The sequence below is a fragment of the Bombus terrestris genome, chromosome 4 (assembly GCF_910591885.1).
Source record: "Bombus terrestris chromosome 4, iyBomTerr1.2, whole genome shotgun sequence".
NCBI classification, from domain to species: domain Eukaryota; kingdom Metazoa; phylum Arthropoda; class Insecta; order Hymenoptera; family Apidae; genus Bombus; species Bombus terrestris.
In genome coordinates, this window is record NC_063272.1 from 14,654,927 (window position 1) to 14,676,702 (window position 21,776).

The 21,776-nt window shown below is 32.6% G+C and overlaps 3 protein-coding genes and 2 long non-coding RNA genes across 20 annotated transcripts in view; 3 read left to right on the top strand and 2 right to left on the bottom strand.

The window, feature by feature from the left end:
* The window catches only part of LOC125384953, a 69,574-nt gene extending 61,407 nt beyond the window's left edge, over nucleotides 1-8,167 (bottom strand). For 5 of the 7 annotated variants that reach the window (XR_007223819.1, XR_007223814.1, XR_007223817.1 and 2 more), the window contains exons 1-2: nucleotides 6,495-7,475; nucleotides 5,974-5,978 (exon numbers count right to left, since the gene is read on the bottom strand). This is a non-coding gene — a long non-coding RNA (uncharacterized LOC125384953). Of the gene's footprint in view, nucleotides 1-5,973; nucleotides 5,979-6,494; nucleotides 7,476-7,731 lie in introns of those variants that run through there. The other 2 variants (XR_007223813.1, XR_007223815.1) reach the window with 2 other exon arrangements.
* On the top strand, nucleotides 5,987-6,721 carry LOC125384954. Its single transcript, XR_007223820.1, has 2 exons — nucleotides 5,987-6,165; nucleotides 6,308-6,721. It is a non-coding gene; the product is annotated as an uncharacterized LOC125384954 (long non-coding RNA).
* Nucleotides 8,168-8,383: 216 nt separating the features above from the next.
* LOC100644165 (transmembrane protein 147) lies at nucleotides 8,384-11,037 on the top strand. Of its 2 annotated transcripts, XM_048405180.1 has the most exons (5): nucleotides 8,384-8,734; nucleotides 8,953-9,091; nucleotides 9,166-9,387; nucleotides 9,470-9,733; nucleotides 10,871-11,037. In XM_048405180.1, exons 1-4 carry the CDS (start codon nucleotides 8,658-8,660, stop codon nucleotides 9,719-9,721), a joined length of 690 nt encoding a protein of 229 aa, XP_048261137.1. In that variant the 5' UTR covers nucleotides 8,384-8,657; the 3' UTR covers nucleotides 9,722-9,733; nucleotides 10,871-11,037. The 2 variants fall into 2 exon arrangements, with proteins under 2 accessions (XP_048261137.1, XP_003394937.1); XM_003394889.4 differs by lacking the exon at nucleotides 10,871-11,037 and having other exon boundaries at nucleotides 8,386-8,734; nucleotides 9,470-9,883.
* On the bottom strand, nucleotides 9,434-15,025 carry LOC100644051 (DDB1- and CUL4-associated factor 8). 8 transcript variants are annotated; one of them, XM_048405171.1, is made up of 13 exons: nucleotides 14,129-14,500; nucleotides 13,132-13,545; nucleotides 12,857-13,048; nucleotides 12,701-12,790; nucleotides 12,300-12,604; nucleotides 12,085-12,228; nucleotides 11,730-11,953; nucleotides 11,494-11,659; nucleotides 11,255-11,417; nucleotides 11,050-11,180; nucleotides 10,857-10,994; nucleotides 10,673-10,783; nucleotides 9,434-10,578 (listed from the first exon to the last, which is right to left on the bottom strand). In XM_048405171.1, exons 2-13 carry the CDS (start codon nucleotides 13,451-13,453, stop codon nucleotides 10,417-10,419), a joined length of 2,148 nt encoding a protein of 715 aa, XP_048261128.1. In that variant the 5' UTR covers nucleotides 13,454-13,545; nucleotides 14,129-14,500; the 3' UTR covers nucleotides 9,434-10,416. The 8 variants fall into 8 exon arrangements, with proteins under 8 accessions (XP_048261128.1, XP_012163296.1, XP_012163295.1 ...); XM_012307906.3 differs by lacking the exon at nucleotides 14,129-14,500 and adding an exon at nucleotides 14,750-15,025 and having other exon boundaries at nucleotides 9,868-10,578; nucleotides 10,664-10,783; XM_012307905.3 differs by lacking the exon at nucleotides 14,129-14,500 and adding an exon at nucleotides 14,581-14,731 and having other exon boundaries at nucleotides 9,868-10,578; nucleotides 10,664-10,783.
* A 148-nt stretch (nucleotides 15,026-15,173) lies between these two features.
* On the top strand, nucleotides 15,174-18,029 carry LOC100643925 (acylglycerol kinase, mitochondrial). 2 transcript variants are annotated; one of them, XM_020862851.2, is made up of 9 exons: nucleotides 15,174-15,306; nucleotides 15,764-15,886; nucleotides 15,968-16,087; nucleotides 16,165-16,555; nucleotides 16,633-16,748; nucleotides 16,844-17,019; nucleotides 17,085-17,231; nucleotides 17,309-17,427; nucleotides 17,499-18,029. In XM_020862851.2, exons 2-9 carry the CDS (start codon nucleotides 15,777-15,779, stop codon nucleotides 17,610-17,612), a joined length of 1,293 nt encoding a protein of 430 aa, XP_020718510.1. In that variant the 5' UTR covers nucleotides 15,174-15,306; nucleotides 15,764-15,776; the 3' UTR covers nucleotides 17,613-18,029. The 2 variants fall into 2 exon arrangements, with proteins under 2 accessions (XP_020718510.1, XP_020718511.1); XM_020862852.2 differs by lacking the exon at nucleotides 15,174-15,306 and adding an exon at nucleotides 15,338-15,538.
* Nucleotides 18,030-21,776: the final 3,747 nt, after the last annotated feature.

Consider the following 21,776-nt stretch of genomic DNA (forward strand, 5'->3'; position numbering starts at 1 on the left):
AAATTAGGATACCAGGGGATAGCGATAACGTATGGGCCTTTTTCTCCCTTCTTTTCCTTTAACTTCCAGCATTCCCTGTATTCAGGGTTTCACGTTTTCTTCGGATTGGTCGGACTAAGGGGTTTCGGCCATCCAGACGCTGGGGTTGGCAACTTTGAAGGATATTTTTTATTCATGTGACGTGTTTCAGGGCGCGGAAAAAAACACATTCTCCCGATGCGAGGCTGAAGATCGAACCGAAGAATCGTACGTATGTCCTGCCATCCTACGAGACCTTCAATTTTAAAATCCCCTTCGGTTTAAGCCTATATATTCGCCCGCCTTTCCATCTCGATTCCTCGATCTCCGTTGAGAATTTTGATGAATTAACAATCGTGTTTGCTGGCAAGCGAAAAGACGTATAACCACCTCGTAATAATTTCTTTTCCCCTTTTTTATAATAAAACATCGATTCAAATGAAGCTTTTCAGCATTACTTTAAAGGCTCATAATATATTGAGAATTATTTACATTTTTATATCAAGGATCTAAAAGAAAATCGTTAAAGTTAAAAAGTTTGTAAGAACATAAAAATTCGGGTTTAGAAAAACGTGAAAAAAGTGTCCGAAAAAAAAGCTTTCCTGCTAATTGACCGGCTCAAAATCGAAGGGAGGAAAACTCCAGGAAAGTTGCGAGACGCGGAGGTATTCCCGCGGGATATCAACGAAATTCTACGGATCGGGCTTCTTTCAAATATTTAGCAGCAATATCCACTTTCGTCTTGCACATCCTCGCGTCTATTCAATACCGATTCATCGACCCCGTTGTTCGATTGAACATTGCTCGGATAATTACAAGTTTAATGGAAAGATAATAGTTAATAATAGAATGCATTAGAACGCTCAAAATCTCTTTCAATTTTTCATCGCCCGCACTTAAATAAAAGCTTTGAAAACAAGATCAAAATATCGAATAGATTTGTCAATTTTTTATTTACGAATTAAAACGTAATTAATTTATTATCATGAGTGTCTAAAACTTTGGCCGGGTTAATCGAAACTCGAAACTTCCTAATTTCTTTGTTTCCGCGACTTATTATTTTTACGTCGCTTCTCTCTGCTACGGTTAGATTGATGTAAGTTTACGAAATGGTGAAGATATCAATGACGAGACGTATTATGGCTCGTCAGTTTACGAGTGACAAGCCTACCGGCTGGCCCGGGACTAAATGGAACTTCTAAATGGATAAGATGTAAGAGTTAACACAGCAGCGAGGGGAAGAATTAGGTGTCTGATGTATGAGACGCCGTCATCCGGTCTGGGTTCTTCCGGCGAGCCGTGGCCGTCCGTAAATGAAAGAGACATTTTCCTCGCGGAAAATCGCTTTCGAAAACACGATTAATCTTGCCATGGCCAACCAGTAGGTAAAGCTGAATTTTTCTGTAATTACCGCACCGGTCAGTTGGAAATTCTCCGTTTCTTTCGCCGACTTCTGCTCCATCGGAACAGCAATCTAATTTCGCGCAAAGGAAACGTCCCAGAAACAAGGGTGGATGAACTCAGGCACAAAAGATTAAACTCTCGATTATAAACCTCTCTGATAGAAGTTTATACAATTTTTACTTTAAATGGATATCACAGAATTTCTCTCGATCGAAAGTATCCTATATTCTAAATTATGATTCCATTTATATGAACCTCGTGGAATTTCGATCTAGTCTGATTTTCATCTGGAATTCATACGCTAGTGCTTAAAAATATCCGAGCATGCCTATATTTAACAGAATGTCATTTAATTATAAACTTATAGATATATAAAGCGATTAGTTATCTTAAAAGTTCTTTATCTCAACATTATTTCATTTCTGAGATAAGTCAGACAAAAGAGGTTTCAAGCCGACGGAAAAACTGCTACGATTAATTCCAGTAATAATACCTAAAACCAACAGCTACGAAGTATCGTTGTGTTTAATTTTCACACACACGTACACTCTATCAATTTATCATCAATTACTACAACTCTGTAAAAACGTCCCGATACTTATTGATAGGAGTATATATATTTTCAATTTTACCATGAATTTCCAAACATCCTTATTCCACCTCTACAGGTATTCACCCATTATCCTTACCTTCGAAGGATAATCATCATATCTCTTTTTCAGCCGCACTGTCTTTGCAGATTGGATCTCGCGATGCTGACGAGCAAACGTTCCACGGCCGAGAGGTGAAGAGGGATGGATGATAGGGTGATGCATGTCCCATGTACCAAGGGTGATAGAGGAGGATGGGGAGAGCCGAGAACGTGATCCCCTGACTGATCCGTGAAAGCGTGAAAGGGTTTCCACTCCTTTTTCCACCCCTTTATCCACTCTGCGAGAACACGGGGGTGTCGCGAAGCAACGATCAATCACTCCGCACCACCGTCTACTGATGCACCCCTTTCCTAACGTCGACTAACGTTGCTCCTCACCCCTCGCCCTTCGAACCTCCCTCCGTCATACCACTATTCACATAAAGGGTTCCACCAACGATATGGCCAAACGAACATCCCACTTCGTCCACAAATACACCTCCCCCCTTCTATACCATCCTGATCTATCCACATCGTTCGAGGTGGTTGTTTAACGTTGCTTCGATAAGCTTTCGTGTTCTTTTTTCTTTGTCTTTAGACATCGAATGGTTCAGTGCAACACGCTGGATTTCACGGGAAGATCGATCGTTGAGAAAAGCTTCCGTTCCTCTCTCAACACGTTCCTTAATCCATGTACTACCGGAAATGTAAATAAGCGTGTACAATAAAGCAGCAGCGAGCAGTGTCATATCGATAGTACGAAAATTTCTAAAATTCTAGAATTAAGAAAGAGGTAATGGAGAAATTAGTAGTTACGATAGAAGATACCGATAATAACTTTTCCAAAATTGATGAAAGAAAATTCCGACTAACACACGCGTGACGAACGATCACCGCTGGGCAACATCACGCACGTTCGTCCGTGTTTCAAAGGGAAGACACCCAGTGGCTCGCGTTTCCATCGAGGTGGTGCTAATGGCCGAGACGGCGAAAGAGAAAGAGGAGAACCGTACAGGGGAGAAAAAGGGGAAAGAAAGATGAACGATTAAGGACCGTGAGCAAACGAGCACACACTGGAAATCGGCGTTGGGTCAAGATATATCCAATGCCGGTTTTACGGTTCGTATCCGTGTCGGAGGATACTAAAACTAATGTATTCATGAGATAATTATTTCTTGCATTCATTACGGGGCTGTAAAGCTTTTATTGGCTCGGAACTTGCCTCGCGAACCACGGGCCACCCTTACAAAGTAGAAATAGCACGGTACAGAATGGACCACCGCCTGTCGTTCTTCCTCGTCCGATTCCCCTTTCTTTCTTTCTTCCTTCGTTTACGCCGTTTACGACATACATTTAAGGACAGTCCTTAAAACGCGAATCGCATGGTCGTATCGATAACCGGCGAACGCGATATCTTCGCTGCTAAAAGCATTCTTTAATAATATTTAACGACGGACCATGGAAATTTAATGCCCGCCCCTGGTTCCAGCCGGACAGCGAAGAGAAAAGCTGATTACATACAAAATTATTCACTAATTTTCACTATCGAAATACAGATTTGCTGATTGCACGATTAGTGGATCTCTTTGCTTCTTTTATATTAGTCCTAGAATAGTATAGCGAAGCATCATGTTTGCATTACTTTTTGTTCTAAATATTTCTCACGGATAACAGCTTTTTTATTACTCATACTTTCTATGAACTCGTCTCAAGTGTTATGTTCGTAAAATGATGCTTTTTAATCATTCAAACTCTACTTTTATAAATTTTCTTGGCTACCACGTTGACGGGCTTGCGTATACCTTGAGTATTGCACCGTTAACTTTCTCTCGTTCTAAAGGGTTGATAGTTCGTCACATAGAATTTTCTAATATGTATAAAACGAGTAGAACGAATGATTCGTGACGCGCTTAAAGTATTTGCGAATCAGTATCTTCTCACACCTTTCAACGACGTATGTAACGCTACAGGGCGAGCAGAGAAAAGCAGGAGAAAGAGGGCAGCAACGGGGTGTCCCAGAAGAACAGAGACGCCGGCGGAATATCAACGAGGCCGCCATCGTACATGACAAAGGGCGTTATTCCTTCCGGTACCGCTCCCGGAAAGGGGAAGATACATCAACTCCTGTGTCATATAAAAATGTGTTTATGCGTCGCGCACTAGGAATGAAAATATGGCAGACAAAAATGCCCCGGATGTTGTCGAAATAAACGAATTACTCCTTGTTTCACACTTTCCCCTCGAATCTCAGAAAATAGGGAAAAAAAAACAGATCGAATACAATAGATAAGTGATAAATAAAATCTAGAAAAAGATATAGAAGATATGAATAAATACGAGGAAAAGAATTGTTTCTGGCTCAGATACTTGGTAATTCTTAAAATAGACACAAAAGAAATCTAACAGGAAGAGAAATAGGAAAAGGGCATACGAGGCGCGTGGAAGAATGGAGTTGACGGGACGAAAGTCACGAAAACCAGAACCGAAAACGAATCTCATCGTTATACACAGCCGTGACGTAATTGTCAAAGGAATCACGAATTTACTAGAAAAATCTACTAGAGGAATGTACTGTGCTGGTTTCAACGTGCAGGTACAAGACAAGAAACTATACCAAATATAAGAAACGTACTTTCATCATTGCTGCTTCCTCATAACGAACAATTTCGTACGATATCTATAGGTACATGAACTTCTGTGTACAATGATTAATTGTAATGGAAGATTCGACGTGATTTCAAGGATTTACATCATCAAAAGTAAGAAGCTTAAAAATATTGTATCGGTCGGGGAAGAGAGAGAGGAAAGATCAAGATAGGAAAAGAAGGACGATCGATGCAAAGGGCAGAGACGTCAGGATTTCGGATTTTCGCACGTGTTTCCAGCCTCGTCTACGCGATTCCCGTAATCCCAGATGGCCGTCCCCCTCCCCCGCCCCCCTCGAAGAGAGCCGCACTCGAGATTTCTTTTCTCCGTGTAAAAGGAAACGGAATTGAAATCGGCTTTTCGAAATTGCGCGCCGCCCCTCCCATGGCCATGCTTCTCTCCGGAGAGAGAAATGCAAACACGGCTTTGCTGAGCGCGCAACTTGATCGGAAAACAGGGGAAAAGCGAGGATGATATCGTGTGGATTTACAAGAATACACGAGGAGGGAAGAATGTATCGTCTTGTCGGAATGGTCTCAACCCCTGGATTTCGGGCTAAGAACGCAGTCTTCTCTTTTAAACCTGAACGATCCAATTAACCGAGTTATTAAGAAAACAGACTTATGCGAGTAACGATTTAACTCTTCCACTATGAGTTAATTATTTTCAAAGCTGAAACTTTTATTCGACTAGTCCATTTAACTTTACTGCAGGACTGAGTTAAGGTATTACTCGTATTAAAGATGTAGTGGTATAGCATTGTATACGTTTCCTTCGGTGACAATTAAAAAACAAATAATATTTGGTTCGTGGTATATTAGCACGTAATTGTTTAAAATGATGATAATTTGTGGAAAGAATAACTTTACATGTAGATTTTGAATGTAGAAATTCTAAATGTAAATATAAAAATTATAGATAATTTTAATAGAAAAATTGCTTCGCTTATAATTTCCACTTTCATTTTGATTTTTATTTGTTATCTTTGTAGATGATTATATAATATGTATTTTAAAAAATAAGTGCAAGTTAGTATTTGAAAGAGGAAAGAAAATCTGTGGTAGACTAATGGTGAATGGTGGTGCCCTCTTACGACTACTTGTAGAATTATAATAAAAACGATTTATAATTACATACTATTATAAATAATTATTACGATCTTTTTACAACTACTGCAACGTGCTATACTGAAATATAGATGAAACTAAAATATCCAGTTACATAGACAAATAAAAATATTTTTTGTATTTATAAATATATAAACTTTCCCTTACCTGTTCTGAATTTTGTATGTATTGAAAATCTTGATATCACTGACATCAATGTTTGTACAATAATTTATACATAACGATTAAATCTGATCAACTTGTTTATAAACATATGAATTTATTTGATACCATGATTATGATAATGCTAAAGAAAACATTGCTGTACGAAGAAGCATATAGATTAAAATAAACTGAAAGGTAAATAAAAAAAAAAATCACCAATATGTTCTTTATTTTTCTTGTTTATATAAATATATTTTTGTAAAAAATAAATTGTACTCTTACTTGTTCTTGAGATATGAAAATAAATATAATATAAAACAATATATTTCACAAATAGTTACAGGTATTGGAATGGAAAGACAAAAGATGAAATTTATATTGAAACTTCTGAACTTCCTTTGCATTCAGTTCCATTTTTTAATCAAAACAAAATACTTTTATGTAAACTAAAAATATATGTATGAGTAAATGTTATATTTAAATAATACTCAAATATTTTAATGTATTAATACACTGACACACACATTATGTTTATAAATGCAACACATTATAACAGATAATTTCCTTAATTCTTAAACCAGTAGTTAAACAACACAACATGAAGTGAACTCAACGCTAGTCTCAGCTAAACTGATCTTTCCTTCTGCACTTGCTACGGAGAACAGTTATGCCAGGATATACTCAACACCTCCCAGAGCATCCCTGACCAATCATAGGGAATTTCCAACCAATCCCTCGGAGTAGGTTCTCTATCACAAATGATAGAAAGGGAGAACTGCTTTTACAATACAGGCTGTGGTGGTTTACAGACGGAGCATGCTCCATTGGAATATTCTAAATCCCATGCTAAAAGGGGTGTGTCCTACTGATTCCAAGTGGGAAAAAAAGAAGGGACCGTATCTACCATCGACAACATTGGAAAGGGTAGATGGATTCTAAAAAGCAGACTGAAACGTTAAGAAGATGGAGCATGCTCCGTTACAATACTCCAAATCCCAAAGCTAAAAGGGTGTGTCTTGTGAATTCTAACTGAATATAAGAGAAAGAATTGTCAAATTCATAATACATTCTAATATTTTATATACTTATTTCTTTCATGAAACCTTCATCCTTTTAATGAAAATATACTTATATATTTTTACATATCTATGTCACATTACAATGAAATTAATCATTAAAAAAAGCATTTAAATAAATCAAAACTATTAGAAACACATAGTCAATATCTTTCCAGCTGCAACACCCTTTTTCATCAGTCACCCCTTTTTTAGGAATTAAAGGGGTGACTGGTACCCCTTTCAAAGGGGTTAAAATATATAGGGGATGATTTAATGTTGCAGAAAAAAACGTTTGTGCCATGTAAGTTATATATAAGTTATAATGTACTAAAAACTATAGTTTTATAGTACATACACGTACATAGACTAATCTTACTAAAAAATTATAAGCAACTAAATAATTTATACATTAAAAGTTATTGAAAATTATATCATGTCAGTAATGTATTTTTTATATATCTACCAGTTGTAAATATATGATCTTATCAATCTGTGAAATTATTAACGAACAGAATAATTATTGTCCTTTTAAATATTTCTTTGGAAATGAAAATAAGAAACGAAAAGATAACCTTACTTAAAACAAACTAAAACATAACCTAATAGATTAAGAACTTCATAGATAAAGTAAGCACAATCGAAATAACTTCTTAAATAAATATCATATAAATAAAAGAACTTAAAAATATAAAATATAACGTACCTGAAAAAAAATTATTTAGTTTTTTTAATAACAACACTATAATTTTTTCATTTTTATTGTAGATTGTAAATGACAAATATTTAAAACTCAAAATCGACATACATACATATGATCACAAACTACGTCAAAATTAATAAAAAATTATTAATAAAATGGAAAAATTTTACGTTTGATCATTGATTATGTACAGTATAGACCTGATATTACACGGGACTTCATGTCTCACGTTCTGAAATACCGACCTAGAAAATAATTAGTCTTTCTTACGCCCTCTACAATTTACTTCGGTGAATATAAGAATTATTTATCTATAATCAAAGTACTTATACTCTATTCTTCATAATATCATTAATTAAGTATAGGTACTCGTCTGTGATATATGTATGTAATTAACAATTATTTTGATAATACAAAAATGAAAATTCAAACGAAAACAAAGATATAAAAATATACATTCTTATATTTCATATATATAAAACTATAATTTTATTTGAAACTACGTAAGTGAAATATTTAACTATTACTATACAGCAATATATTATTTTGATAATGTACAATGCTTCTTGAAGTATTATAAAAATATAGAATTCTATACTTCATTGCGATTACAGAATATCCTGTTCTATATTTTATCTATAATTTCATATAAGACTTTAGTTCTAATTTAAACCAGTACTACACTGAATCGATAGTGGCGCATATGTCACGAAAATGATAATCCGAAAATGTGGGACATGGAAAAACATTGTATACCACGTCTATTCTGTATCTCGTCTGTGCTTTTATACTATCAAAAATACAGACTTCCCTACTGCAGATATAACATCCCATTTGATACTTGTCATATTGTCATCTTTTGTATATGAATCGTCTGCTATATAATGATGAATAGTATTTAAATTAAATTACATAATATTACTGAAAAGATGACATTATATCATTTTGGAAATTGTTTAGCTTTAGTTTATGTTCCCTATTATCTTACCTATAAATATTCAGGATTGTAAGTACATTTTAACCATTTCTAACCTATTTATAGTTGTTATTATTTGATCATTATCTTGGAATTTATTTTGATTTCAATAATTGTACTACATATGACAATTAATATCATATGATAATTATACTACATTAATTATAATTTAATTATAATTATAATTTATTTCTTAATGTATTTATCATACGAATAACACATTTCGAAGTATATATATAAACTTCCAGATCAGAATATGGTGCATTTTGGAAATGTATTCAAGCTGGAGGTATTTACATATTTACACAGTTAGTAAAAATGCTGGCACTTGCTACTTTTTTCCCTACAGCAGATAACGTAGGAGGTGAAGGTTATGATTTAATTGGTGTATGTATTCATATTTTTAATTCGCTTGTATTTAATTATTAATTAACTCATTTAACATATAATAAACTATATAGGAATTTCTAAAGTCTTCGATAGATTTAGCTGATTTAGTAGGAATTTTATTATCATTGAACAATATACCCGGTAAAGGGCATGCAAAAATTTTAACTGCTGGAGTTGGATGGGCTGGAGCTGAGGTATTACTTACTAGGTTCCTCCTATTATGGGTAGGAGCAAGAGGCGCAGAATTTGATTGGAAATACATTCAAAAGAGTCTTGAATCTAATATTAATTTAGTGAGTAATAATGTACTACTACTTTAATAAGTAATACCTCGTAAAAAATTTTTTATTATTACTTTATTTTTTATGTATATAGGTACAACATATAACTACAGCAACACTTGTATGGTTATGGTCACGACATGATTTAAAACGAAGTTTAGTTCCAATAGTAGTTGGTATGCTTATACTTACAGTATATAGGCCACTTATTTTAGATTTTCTCGTAGTATTTTTCTTAACTGGCCCATGGTCAGCCCTTATTGTTAAAGCTACTACTACTTTCATCATGGGTGTTACAACATTATACATGTATGCTGGTCTTGCTCATTCCATAGGCATCTTTTGAAGAACATTATGTGTATGTTTTAAAAGACCAATATTTTAATCATATTACCATACACATTACAAAGTAAATCTTATTCTCCTACTAAATTATGTCATTGTTCTACTTTTTATTTTATATAACAAAAAAAAATTGTACCAATAACAATATTATGCATAGAAACAATCCTTTATTTTCTTTTATGTTACATTTCGATATTTAAACTTGGCATTCTTTTCACAATTTGCAAAACATAATTTGTGTTGGAAAAACAATTAAAATATTATTCTGAAATATCATTAAACTTATAAATAATAAAAACAAGAATGTAAATTTGGATATATTTGTTAAATATGATCGTAAATACTTATCTTTTTAGGAACAGTAATTTTTTTAATTTTTCGGAGAATAATACAAAATTGTAATTGTGTTGTTACTAGAAATGGATCTACATTATTTCTAATCTTCATCTAATACTTTACATATTTTTATCAAGTCTTTATACATATTCAACGCACCCTAAATCTTATGATTATAATAAATTATACATATCACTTGTATTATTAAACTAGTAAATTGGTAGAACAAGATAAATCAAAATTTCAAAACGTCTAAATTTATCATAATCTCTTCATCATAATTAGCCATTTGTAATAACATCATTCAAAGACAGTATAAATATTAATATACAAAACGTAGAATAGTCCGTTTTAATACCTCTAAGATGGAGGACATTGCAATCTTCTAATTCCATCTCCTTCTGATTGACTATCGCTATGATCAGAAGAGTCATCATCCGAAGAATCATCAATATTATCATCATCATCGTCGTCATCATCATCCTGATTTTGGTCACTGGAAACTCGTCTTACGTTTAGATTCTACATCACAATGTAAAATGATCAAATAAATTTCTGTAAAATTTTGTATTCTTATAATTGTCAATTTATATTAATCAATACACACTAGTCTTACTCTTTCCGTATGACGAATATGTCTTAATAATATCCAAAGCATTTGACTATCGAATGCATCGGATTCTGTAGTAGTTTCTTGTGCCCTGTTCATTGCGTTAGACGTAACACACTAGAATAGAACATATATAAAATAATAACATATATATGTTTATATCACAACAATTTTCGTAAATTACACATACTTTTTCTATTAAAGGTACACTTTCTATTTTTTGAAGTGAAGGTGGATCTTCGCAAGAAGGTGCCCAAATTTTCACATCACAATCAAGCCCACTTGTTGCAAGAATAGGAATATGTGGATGAGGTTCTAAACAATTTACCTATACAACAGAGTGTTATTAAACTTTATCATTATATTTTTAATAGATTACATACCACTCCTTGTTCATCTCCAGGCATCCAATTTACGATTGCTTCCGTATTCTTATCCCAGATAAATATATTTCCACAATCCGACCCAGATATAACAAATTCACTCTTTGGCCCAAAGAAATTAACTCCCTTCACTATGAAATATGAAATATAATAAGTGCAAATTTTCATTTAATTCTTGTAGAATGTACCAAACAATAATATATACCAGTAGCATTGTTCCTATGACCTTCATATTTATGAGCAAAATCTCCAGGTTGTGGCGATATTGCATCAAATAAATATATATCTTCGTCGTTATAAGATGCAAGAACTTCAGTTCCATCATAGTTGTATAAAGCACAAGTTACATGTACATGTTTCTTCTCAGTCTGTAATTCATGAAAATTAGGTTACAAAAGAGATATATAATTTTATTTTTAATTGTATAAAATCCAAAAAACATACCAAATGTGAAGGACATAATTCGTGTATTGGTTTAGATATATTTCGTCGGTCATATATTCTAACCCATTGAGACCGACCAGCAACGCAAAATTCGTTGCTTTTGAGAGGATTACAATGAACGCTGTACAATTGCACGTGGAAAGAACCGTCTCTTACGACTAGCAACCTATACAATAAAATTTTTTTTATACATTGTGAAAAAATATGTTTCACAAAAGGTTACTTAAAAGACATACTTCGTTGGTTTCTCTTCTCTAATATCTATAGACAAAACTTTTGCATCTTCACCAACAGAAACAATAACATGTGGTGTATCCGGATGAAGTGCAAGTTTATGAGTTGGCGCATTGTGCGTAGCTAATTTTCGTGATGCGCCACGTCTAATATCCAATAAACGTACTTGTCCATCACGAGCACATGTAGCCATTAAATTTTCTTCATCGAATGGTAGCCATTTAGCCTGAAAATAAACAATCGCAATGATATACATTTCTGTAAGAATAAGAAAGTAAACAAAGATAACATATATATATTAACATATTTTCTAAATGGAAATATATTTCATTACAAAATATATTTCAGTATACATACTTGAAACATATTACTCCTATGACCACTAGCAAAAGAATGATGTTTTTTTCCTATTGCCCAGTCCCATATGACTACATACAAATCATCAGAACCACTGGCTAATAAATTTCCTTTTTTATTAAAATTTAAAGCATTAACACAACCCTAAAAAGATTATATAATAAAGATTGCATTCTAGCTTTTTAAGTACAAAGTTCAAAACATGAGACGTGTACCTCATGCTCTTTAAGTTTGTACATAAGTTCAAAGTGTTCTACAACGTGTAAGGAACCGTAATATCTATGTTGAAACGATGGATTAATTCCCATTTCACGGTGAAGAAGTTCTGGCACTACAAACCAGGTTGGCTTTGGTCTTTTCTTCTTCAAACATGCAGGAGTATCTGGCTCTAACTCTTCTGATTCTTCTTCACTAATTTCACTAACTGTTTGTTCAGTATCGAAATTTGAATCATTTGATAAGAGAGACTCTTCGAACTGTCGCAAATCCTGCTCTGTTACATTTGATAAAAGAGGCTTTTCTAATTGTCCCAATAAAACCAGTTCTTATTTCTTGCAATGTTTAATGATAAAAATGAAATTTATAAAATAAAGATAATGAATGTAACAATACATACCAGCATATTCAGCATGTGAATTATCATTATCAATTTCTAGTTCCTCTTCATGATTCTTTGTTTCTCTACGAGCTGCAGTTTCTTCAGTTTCTACATTTAAATACGATATAGTATCAAAATCTTTCAAATATTACATGTCTCTTTTCAATTATTTACCTGATCTCATTTCGACATCTTCAGTAGTTTCTTCACTACAACTATCCTTAGGCTCCTTTACTAATTGTGCATTATCAACACTTTTATTTTCTGATTTTGATTTATTACAAACATTTTCATTTAATTTTTGATGTTTACTTGATTCTTCATTAAATATATTAATGTCATCACAATTATCATCATCTACTTGAGCTACAAATTAAAATCAATAAATGTACATTAAATAATTACAAAAATTTGGTAACTATCAAGATATTAAAATATTATTAAAACACCTTTTGAAATACTTCTTTTACATTTATTTTGATTACTAGAAGGAGAGCTTGACTCACTATCATTTGATGAAATTAGAATATTGTCTTGTGAGGTGGTTGCTTCTGACAATATTGTAGAATTAAAAATAGAAAATGATGTTTCTCTGAAGGAGTTTTCATTTTGATTTTCTTCAAATGTATTCTTCTTATTAGCAACATCACATTTATTATCAACCAAAGGTTCAACAAGTTGTTGTATTATCTCATTTGTTTTATTATTAGATGTAGATAGTTCAATATCATTTACTTCTTTACACACATTATGGCAATTTTTAGAATCCATCTTTTATTATCATTAAACCAAGGTTTTGCATATAATAAATGTTTCACTTGTATTTTTCATCTATCAATATCTATATTGCAATTTAACTTTACCTGTAATGTAAAGTTAAATGAATATTGCATTTAACTCAGTATAGTGATACATAGCATAATCATTATGATGATATAACCAATTAAGATTTGCTTTTTTTACATAAAAAATAGTTGAAAATATAGAGAATAAATAAAAAAAGATAGAATGAAATATTTCTATTCTAAATCTTATTTTCCAATATATTAATTTCAAAAATCACTAAGTACGCTAATTTGTTTCTAGATTAATAATTATTTTTATACAATAGTAGAGTTTCGAGAAGAATTCTAAAAAAATATTGATCTCATTTCTTTATTTAAAATTCTAACCAATAAATAATATTCGGATGATTCTCTTGCTTTTAGTATTGAATAGCATTTAATAACTTTTTATTTTATTGAGATTGATGTCTTTAGAGTACATTATTGGTTTTTTATATGAAAATCCAATCTCAATTACTCAAATATATGCAGATATACTTACAGATCCTTCTTTAACCAATCTTCTTTGGAACGAAGTTTTTAGAAAATATTTCATTCTATGTTTTCCATTTATTTTTGCATAAATTTTATCTAATATTTAGTTCTACTACTACAATCATACCTTGTATACTGTCACTTAAGTCTCAAGAAAGAAGATATTTTTTGAGTAAAATAAAATTTCATTAAGAGAATGGATATTTTAGGAATAAATAAATTATATATTTAGATTTCTGGAAATTATCCTATCAATTTTTAGTACTACATACAGGTACAGTGTTGCAAAATATAAACAAAATATTTAAAAAACGTAAAATCAACAGTTTAATCACGTAAAATTATTATAAATTCCACTGTTTAATGTACCAATAATTATAGATTATTCTGTTATTAAATAAATTTAAAAAAACACGTGATTTTGATTTTTTTAGTAGAACATAAGGATACAGAAAAATATGTATATCTACAAAATGTTAACATAAGTGTAATCTTATAGATTTAGGTACTGCGTTTTACAAAATACAGTTAACTATAACCATCGACAAGTGACAGAATCAAAATAATAATTACACTGACCTGTCATCCGTAAAAACATGATATTATTTTTATGCTTATGAAAATATACGAATAAAAAATTCGCACATTTACGTTTTATATAAATTTATTGTCCATTCTCTTTTTTTTGTAAATGAAATTAACTAATAAAATGGCTGATACTTATGAAAGTGTTTTATTGTTAGCTTACAGCAGAGCTATCGAGCTTAAGTTCCGAAGCTTGAACAGTTTCTCGCACTCTGCTTAATACTGCGGGAAACACGTGTATACATTAACACAAACTTTTTCTCTATTGTTTCCGGTTTAGGAAACGAGATATGAAGAGACAGAATTTATAATATCTCTATTGAACTATTTCTGAAATTGTCCTGTTTTATAACGATGACGCGTAGTGACTGCAAATCCGCATTTGGACCACGTTTTGGACAAATAAGATTCACCTATGAAAAAGTGACCAACGTGATGATAAAAAATAATTGACGAATTTCATAACGAGGCAATTTTCATGATTTAGAAATCATAGATGGGGCAACTATTGCACAAAATATTTATGTGTATATATGTACTTCTTTATATTTAATAATATAAAATTCAGATATTACATTAAATCAGATTATTATATTATTTTACCGTTTATCAACAATAAAAAATCTATTATTTGAAATTTTATGATTTTAATTAAATTTGCAATATTTGTTAATATTTTATGCGTGGAATTTAAAAGGAATTGTAAACTATCCTAAACACGTGAGTATCAAGTTATTCTCCGATCAACTTGTAGTTTGTATATATATGATACTTCTGATAATACTACAGATGGGATACTTGTAATAGTAGTGATAGTACATACAATTCATAATACCGCATAATTAAAGGACTTAGGAATTAAAAACTTTTCAGAAAAGATTTTCATAATGTTACAAGCTTCTTAAAGTATGAGAATTCTTTTTGAAACACATGTTTCATAAATTTTCAAAAAGTATGTGTACTGTTAAAATTGAGATTATCTTATTACAGATAATAAAAATTAATTTTTTTGTAAAATGAAAAAAATGCAGACTTTATTTGTTTTAAATAAATCTTCGTAATGTTTGTGTACTTTTAAAAAACTTTCAATTGTTTATAAATGTTACTTAGTGTACAATGTACAATACATAAAGAACAGATCCATGTAGGTTATGTTGTCATAAACAGAAGTGTTTAGGCGTTTAGAAGAAATGGCCAAAATATTAAGCTTCTTCCGGACTATACGAAATAATTGGAAAAAATCTCTGGTGGCATGTGCAGCTGTAACATATGGAATTTCATATGGCAAGGAAGTATACGAGTAAGATACAAAGTTTTGGTCTTATAATTGGTAAATTCATTCTACTGTTGAGATGACATTAAAAAGTGGTAATATTTTTAGTGCTAACCAATTAATGAGACAATATTGTGAAAGTGTATCACAATATGGTGATTTTCCACTTCCAACAAATATAAAACCACGCCATGTAACCATTATTTTAAATCCAACTGCTAAAAAAGGGTTTGCTTATGTTTGATTCGTAAATTATGTTTCTACTTATAGTTTAATTATTGATTAACCAATATCCTTATTTGTAGGAAAGCTAAAAAGTTATTTCAAAATTATTGTGAGCCACTTTTGCATTTAGCTGGAATTGCTGTAACTGTAATACAGACAGACTCACAAAATGATGCTCGTAAAATTATAATGGATTTAGATACACCTACTGATGCTATCATAGTTGCAGGAGGAGATGGTACCTTATCTGATGTTTTAACTGGATTAGTAAGAAAATATGATCACAATCTTGATTCAGTCAAACAGTGTCCCATTGGCATTTTACCATTGGGACAAACAAATAAAATTGCAAAATCTTTGTATCATGAATATGATGATCTATCTGATATAAAGCAAGTGATAGAAGCAACAATGGCAATTATACATGAGAAATCAAAAATGATGGATATGATCGAAGTTAAACCTATTGATGTATGTTTCTGTTATATACATAGCAAATTTCTAACTTTTTCAGTAACTAAAAATCTCATATTGCTTTATAATTAAAGAATAATCCCGAAGAACCTGCAAAACCAATTTATGCTATGGGAACAGTGGAATGGGGTGTATGGAAAGATGCAAATGCTTCTGCTAACAAGTATTGGTACTGGGGATTTTTAAGAAAGTACATATATGTTTTTCCTTCAATATCTTGGAATTTGCACGATATTCACATTAATGTAAATTTATATTGCCTAATATTATGTATTTACTGTACAGATATGTGACTTATGTATTTAATGGTTATGAAGAGAATTTAAACAAATATTGTGATGCAGTATTAAAATATACACTTCCTTGTGAAGGTTGTTCTCGCTGTAGTCAAAATAATCTAATTTCTAATTTAAATACAAGGTGGTGGCATATATTTCTACCAAGATATAATGCCTCTAGAGGTATGTTTTGTTATATTCAGTACATGTAATATCCCAAAATAAGCACAGAATACCATATTTTTTAGATAGCATTGATTTTAGTAAAAGAATAAATGAAAAATGTGATGTTCTCCATGAACTACCTATATCAACTTGTGAATTACATGTAGCAACTTCCAATATAGACAAGTTACAAGTTGAATCATCACCACCATCTTTAAAAGTGAAAATTGGTAATTAAACTAATATCATATGGAATAAAATTAAATATATATAATCAAGATCATGGAAAATTACCTCTATTATGTAGGTCCAAAGGATATCAACTACTTTTCTTTCGTGTCTGAAGGTTGGAAAAAAGAAAAAAGTAATAAATCGTTATGTAATCAAGTAGTGGAAGCCAAAAAAATTGAATTAACTCCGCAAAAGGTAAAATTTCATAGTTTGAATATTCCAAATTTTAAAGATTATTTAATTTCTATATGTTGATTCATTTATAGACCGATAAGAATCATACATTATACATTGACAATGAGGAGTATGAACTAAAGGCAGTTGAAATTAAGCTGCTTTCGCAGGCAGTAAAAGTATTTTGTTCTCAACTGAACAGTTAACAAAATATATATATATATATGTAAATAAAATTTAAGATCTGTTTATTTGTTTTAAACCTTTATGTCTTACTATATTGAAAAAAGGTAAATATCAGTAAAAAAATTAACAAAATTTTTTATTATTATAATATAACATAAATATAATTTATGATTGCTTCTAAATGTATACTGTTATCACTTGAACATGACACTTGTGACTATATAATCTATTTTTACCTACTTTGTAACACTTTTGTTATATCATATTTATTTTACAGTATGATATTTATTGTTTTAAGTCCTATTAATTTTTTTTAAGATACAACATTGTAAACAGCAGGAAGCACTCTGATATTCGTATCACATTCATCAGATAATATTTTGAATGTACTTTTTTGTTATAAAACATTCCTAATAAAAAGTTTATATGAAATTTAACACAGATAAAATGCAATCTTTCTAACAATTAAAGACATTCATGAATATTTTTAAGATTTTGCAGAAGGTATTACCATTATCATCACAAACACGTATTTGTTTCAAAGTCCTTTCAAGTAACATTAAAAAAATTTTTTAAAGAGAGTGGGGAATTGTTTGGCACTTTACATACTTTTTATGGTTCTGTCGATCGTGATCTGGTGTTTCTTCTAATTAGCATTGTACAAAAAACAGGACTAGTCGACTTTTCTGATAATGATTTCCTAAATTTTCCATATATCTATATATTTATACTTGATATTCTTGTTAACCAAACGACATTTTCTTTGTACATATAATATAACGTAATACTATATAAAGTAATATAATATAACGTCATATAATGTAACGTAATATAATATAACATAATACATTATAACGTAATATAATATAACGTGATATGTTATAACGCAATATAATAGGACAAGATATAATATAACAAAGAGCAAGAGAGAAATCTACATGGTTGTATATACAAATCTGGATACTCCGGCAGTGAGAATAATGTTTTTATTGACCGAATGATGTTAGTCAATTTATTCAAAATAAATCGCTTCAATCGAGAAGTTAGGATTCGTTGTGCAACGCCATCGTGTAATAATAGAACGGAGCCAATTGTTTCTGTATCATTTTAATATAATTCGTTGAAGAACGATTTAGATGTCGTCAAATAAGTAACATACCGACGAATTGGTAGAACTGGATTGTGATGGTCAATGGATATTATTAAAACTTATCGTATCTTTTTGTTAAGCCGCGATATGATTCATGCTTATAGAACACGAAAACATGGATGGCGACGTAAGAGCGAATAATCCAGCAATCTCGTAAGTCCGTTCTTCAGTGAAATTATTTATGGTGATAGCTGTGTAATACAAAATGCGCTCGGAAGAACTATGAGAAGACTATTATAAGCGAGTTTCAAGGGAATATAATCTACTATTGGTATGAACGTATCCCGATTTATCCGAGACGTCGCGTTTATTCAAGGATGGCAGGAAACGCGTAAAATAGTCGGTTCCGTTCGTCCAAGTTAACGATTCTACGAAGAACGTCCGAAAATACATCGCAATCGCAAGCATTGGGACCCGTTATCCCACGACATTGTAACATCAACCACATCTCAATCCACATCAGAGATCAGGCCACATACCGCGGGCAAGATGGCAACCAGATGTCTACACATCCTCGGCGCGTACCCTCAATGGTCTTAGAGACCCACCATAAATTTTGGCATTTTCATAGTTAAGGTCCTTCAGACCAAACAAGTATCTTTTATTTCAAGTGTCCTTTACATTTATTGTTTATTACTGGTTAACACGGAAAAGTTAGATTTTCTCAAGTATGATGCTTCCCACTAGCAACTTTCTCTCAAGGACGGTTAAGACCCTTCCTAGCCCACCAACCTTCTTATGATCCAATCGAAAACAATGTCTATCGCTCTCACTTTCCTAGCCAAAATTGTCCTTAACAAGTCAGCTCATCTCGTGTCCTTGAACACACCCATAACTAGCTTTCCTCCGTCACAACATTGTCGCTAAACTTCATTTATTCTCTATCTTTAGAGTAGTCAACATACCTTTACCGGTTTCTACCCTTAGACCAGTCGCGTACTTGATTTATACATACCCATTAGTGTAACTAGATTCTATATAAAGTTGTTGGAGTGAACTGTGATTGTGATTATTGAATTCATAATAAAGCTTAATAAAAAAGAAAGTTAATAGTTGTGTTACCTTCAACCTTCTTGTTTTATCATCTAACCTTCGAGTTTATGTGACATTTTGGCGATCCTGCCAGGATCCGTCGGCTTCAAGTAAACGAAATCACGCATTTCGGGCTACGGTCAACCTTGAAGATTGAGGATCAACGAACCACTGCAATAGAGCAAACATTTTTGACGTTTCGACAAAGAAACACCGCAACGGAACCTTTCTACGGGCTAAACGATCAAAGTGAGCAAACTCTGGATTCTTTTATCAAATACAGAACGAGAAAAGACAGCTTCTCTAGTGATTCAAGCAAATAGCACAAATAGTAGCGCCGCTTCAACTAGCAGTGAGATAGACCCAACAGCTAGGGTTATATTGGACGCAATGTAGAAACAAACCGAAACTTTTACTCAACAAATTAATATACGTCATACGACGTATTGACGAAACTCAATGCGCAGCAAACGAAGAAAACAAGAAACTCGCAGCAGAGATTGCACTAATAGGGAAGAGTTTAGCAAGAATACATATGGGAGATGTATTAGAAGTCAGTTCCCTAATAACCTCAAACGAAACAACCCACACCGCTAGAGACCAATCAGCCCTTCGAGGACCTCCTCTAATACCTCAGATACCACTTCAGCTATCCGAAGACAGAGCTTTCACTCAGCGTTTTACACAACCAGAGCTTAAAGCTAAAGATGCACTAAAATGTATCCCACAACTTAACATCGAAGACGATATAGGAGTAGATGAATTTATTGAAGAAGTCAGAAAGATGAGGGCAATGTGTAGTGAACAACATTTACTGTTGAAAACAGTAACTACTATTGCTCCTATTGCTACTACAGTTACTACTGCTTCTACGCCATCAACTCTACTGGATCTCATAACTAACGAACAGTCAAGGAGGGGAAGTCAAGAAGTCAAAGTCTAGTCATTCGGGATTCGGTTGATTCTGTTGAGTCGGTTCACTCAAAGTCGGGTCTGATCAATCGCTACGTCTATTACAACACGAGGGTCTTCATCTATCAGATTGTCAAAATCCGATCAAGATCAAGGCGGTACCAATCAAAGCAGTTCTCATACTCAGCGACGTTACTAAAGTGTGTGATTCTACGAAGTTGTTGGAAAATACATAATTTATAACACTGTTAATCATGGAATTATATCATTTCAACCACCCCTATTATCTTAACGGAAATCAGGGGATCGATCTACTCGCGGCGTCGATTTGTAGAATTGTAACGGGAATTTACGACTCCCGTTGACGTGTTTCTTCGTGATTGCGTCTCCCCGTGATTGGTCGAATTTACACCTTGGTTATAACCGAGGAGTAAAGTCTACTGCACTCAATTGTTAGTACCGAACGACGCAACTAGGGCACGAATTCAAGAGACAGGCTAATTGCTACTGCAAAGAGAGACCAAATGGATCGCCAAAGGTTCTACTCGAAGAACTATGGCACCGGTACTACATGGTCATAGGCGAGGTTTGCTTACCTGCACGGGTCGATTAAATCGCGATTATCTCATAAATACAACCATAGCGCTCCTTAGATGAGAATTGATTACTTACGGTATCGAGAGTCCACATTGAATTAATAATAGTTTTTCCAGGTGATAAGTCTGAAGACGAACTTATAGTCAGGTTGGTCGAATGCAAGAAAACGTAAGGCTTCGAAAGCTCGTAGCGATCGTCTGGTTTTCGTCATCCCCTATTTTAGTAAGAGATAGTGAAGACACTTAAGGGTGCTGTAAATTATGCAATCTCTCTCTTGTTAGCGCACAAGCTAGCGTTTCGTGGCTGTAATGTTAAATATATTTGAGTACTCTTTGTAGAATCATCAACACGGGCGAACGGAGCTGACTATCCTACGCGTTTCTATCATGCTGAGTAAACGTAGCGTCTCGGATAAATCTGAATGCGTTTTTACAAATAATAGATCATGTTTCCTTGAAATCTGTTTACACTTAAGCGATTAGTTTCATCTCGA

Excerpts from the sequence above, each read along its gene's own strand:
- LOC100644165 (XM_048405180.1), top strand. The coding sequence starts at position 8,658 with ATGACATTATATCATTTTGGAAATTGTTTAGCTTTAGTTTATGTTCCC. Across the intron at positions 8,735-8,952 it reads ACCTATAAATATTCAGGATT|ATCAGAATATGGTGCATTTT; the intron begins GTAAGTACATTT and ends ATAAACTTCCAG. Across the intron at positions 9,388-9,469 it reads TTGAATCTAATATTAATTTA|GTACAACATATAACTACAGC; the intron begins GTGAGTAATAAT and ends TTATGTATATAG.
- LOC100644051 (XM_012307906.3), bottom strand. The coding sequence starts at position 13,453 with ATGGATTCTAAAAATTGCCATAATGTGTGTAAAGAAGTAAATGATATT. Across the intron at positions 11,660-11,729 it reads AGAGAAGAGAAACCAACGAA|GTTGCTAGTCGTAAGAGACG; the intron begins GTATGTCTTTTA and ends TTTATTGTATAG. Across the intron at positions 11,181-11,254 it reads TCATAGGAACAATGCTACTG|TGAAGGGAGTTAATTTCTTT; the intron begins GTATATATTATT and ends CATATTTCATAG.
- LOC100643925 (XM_020862851.2), top strand. The coding sequence starts at position 15,777 with ATGGCCAAAATATTAAGCTTCTTCCGGACTATACGAAATAATTGGAAA. Across the intron at positions 16,749-16,843 it reads TACTGGGGATTTTTAAGAAA|ATATGTGACTTATGTATTTA; the intron begins GTACATATATGT and ends TTTACTGTACAG. Across the intron at positions 17,232-17,308 it reads ATCTTTAAAAGTGAAAATTG|GTCCAAAGGATATCAACTAC; the intron begins GTAATTAAACTA and ends TCTATTATGTAG.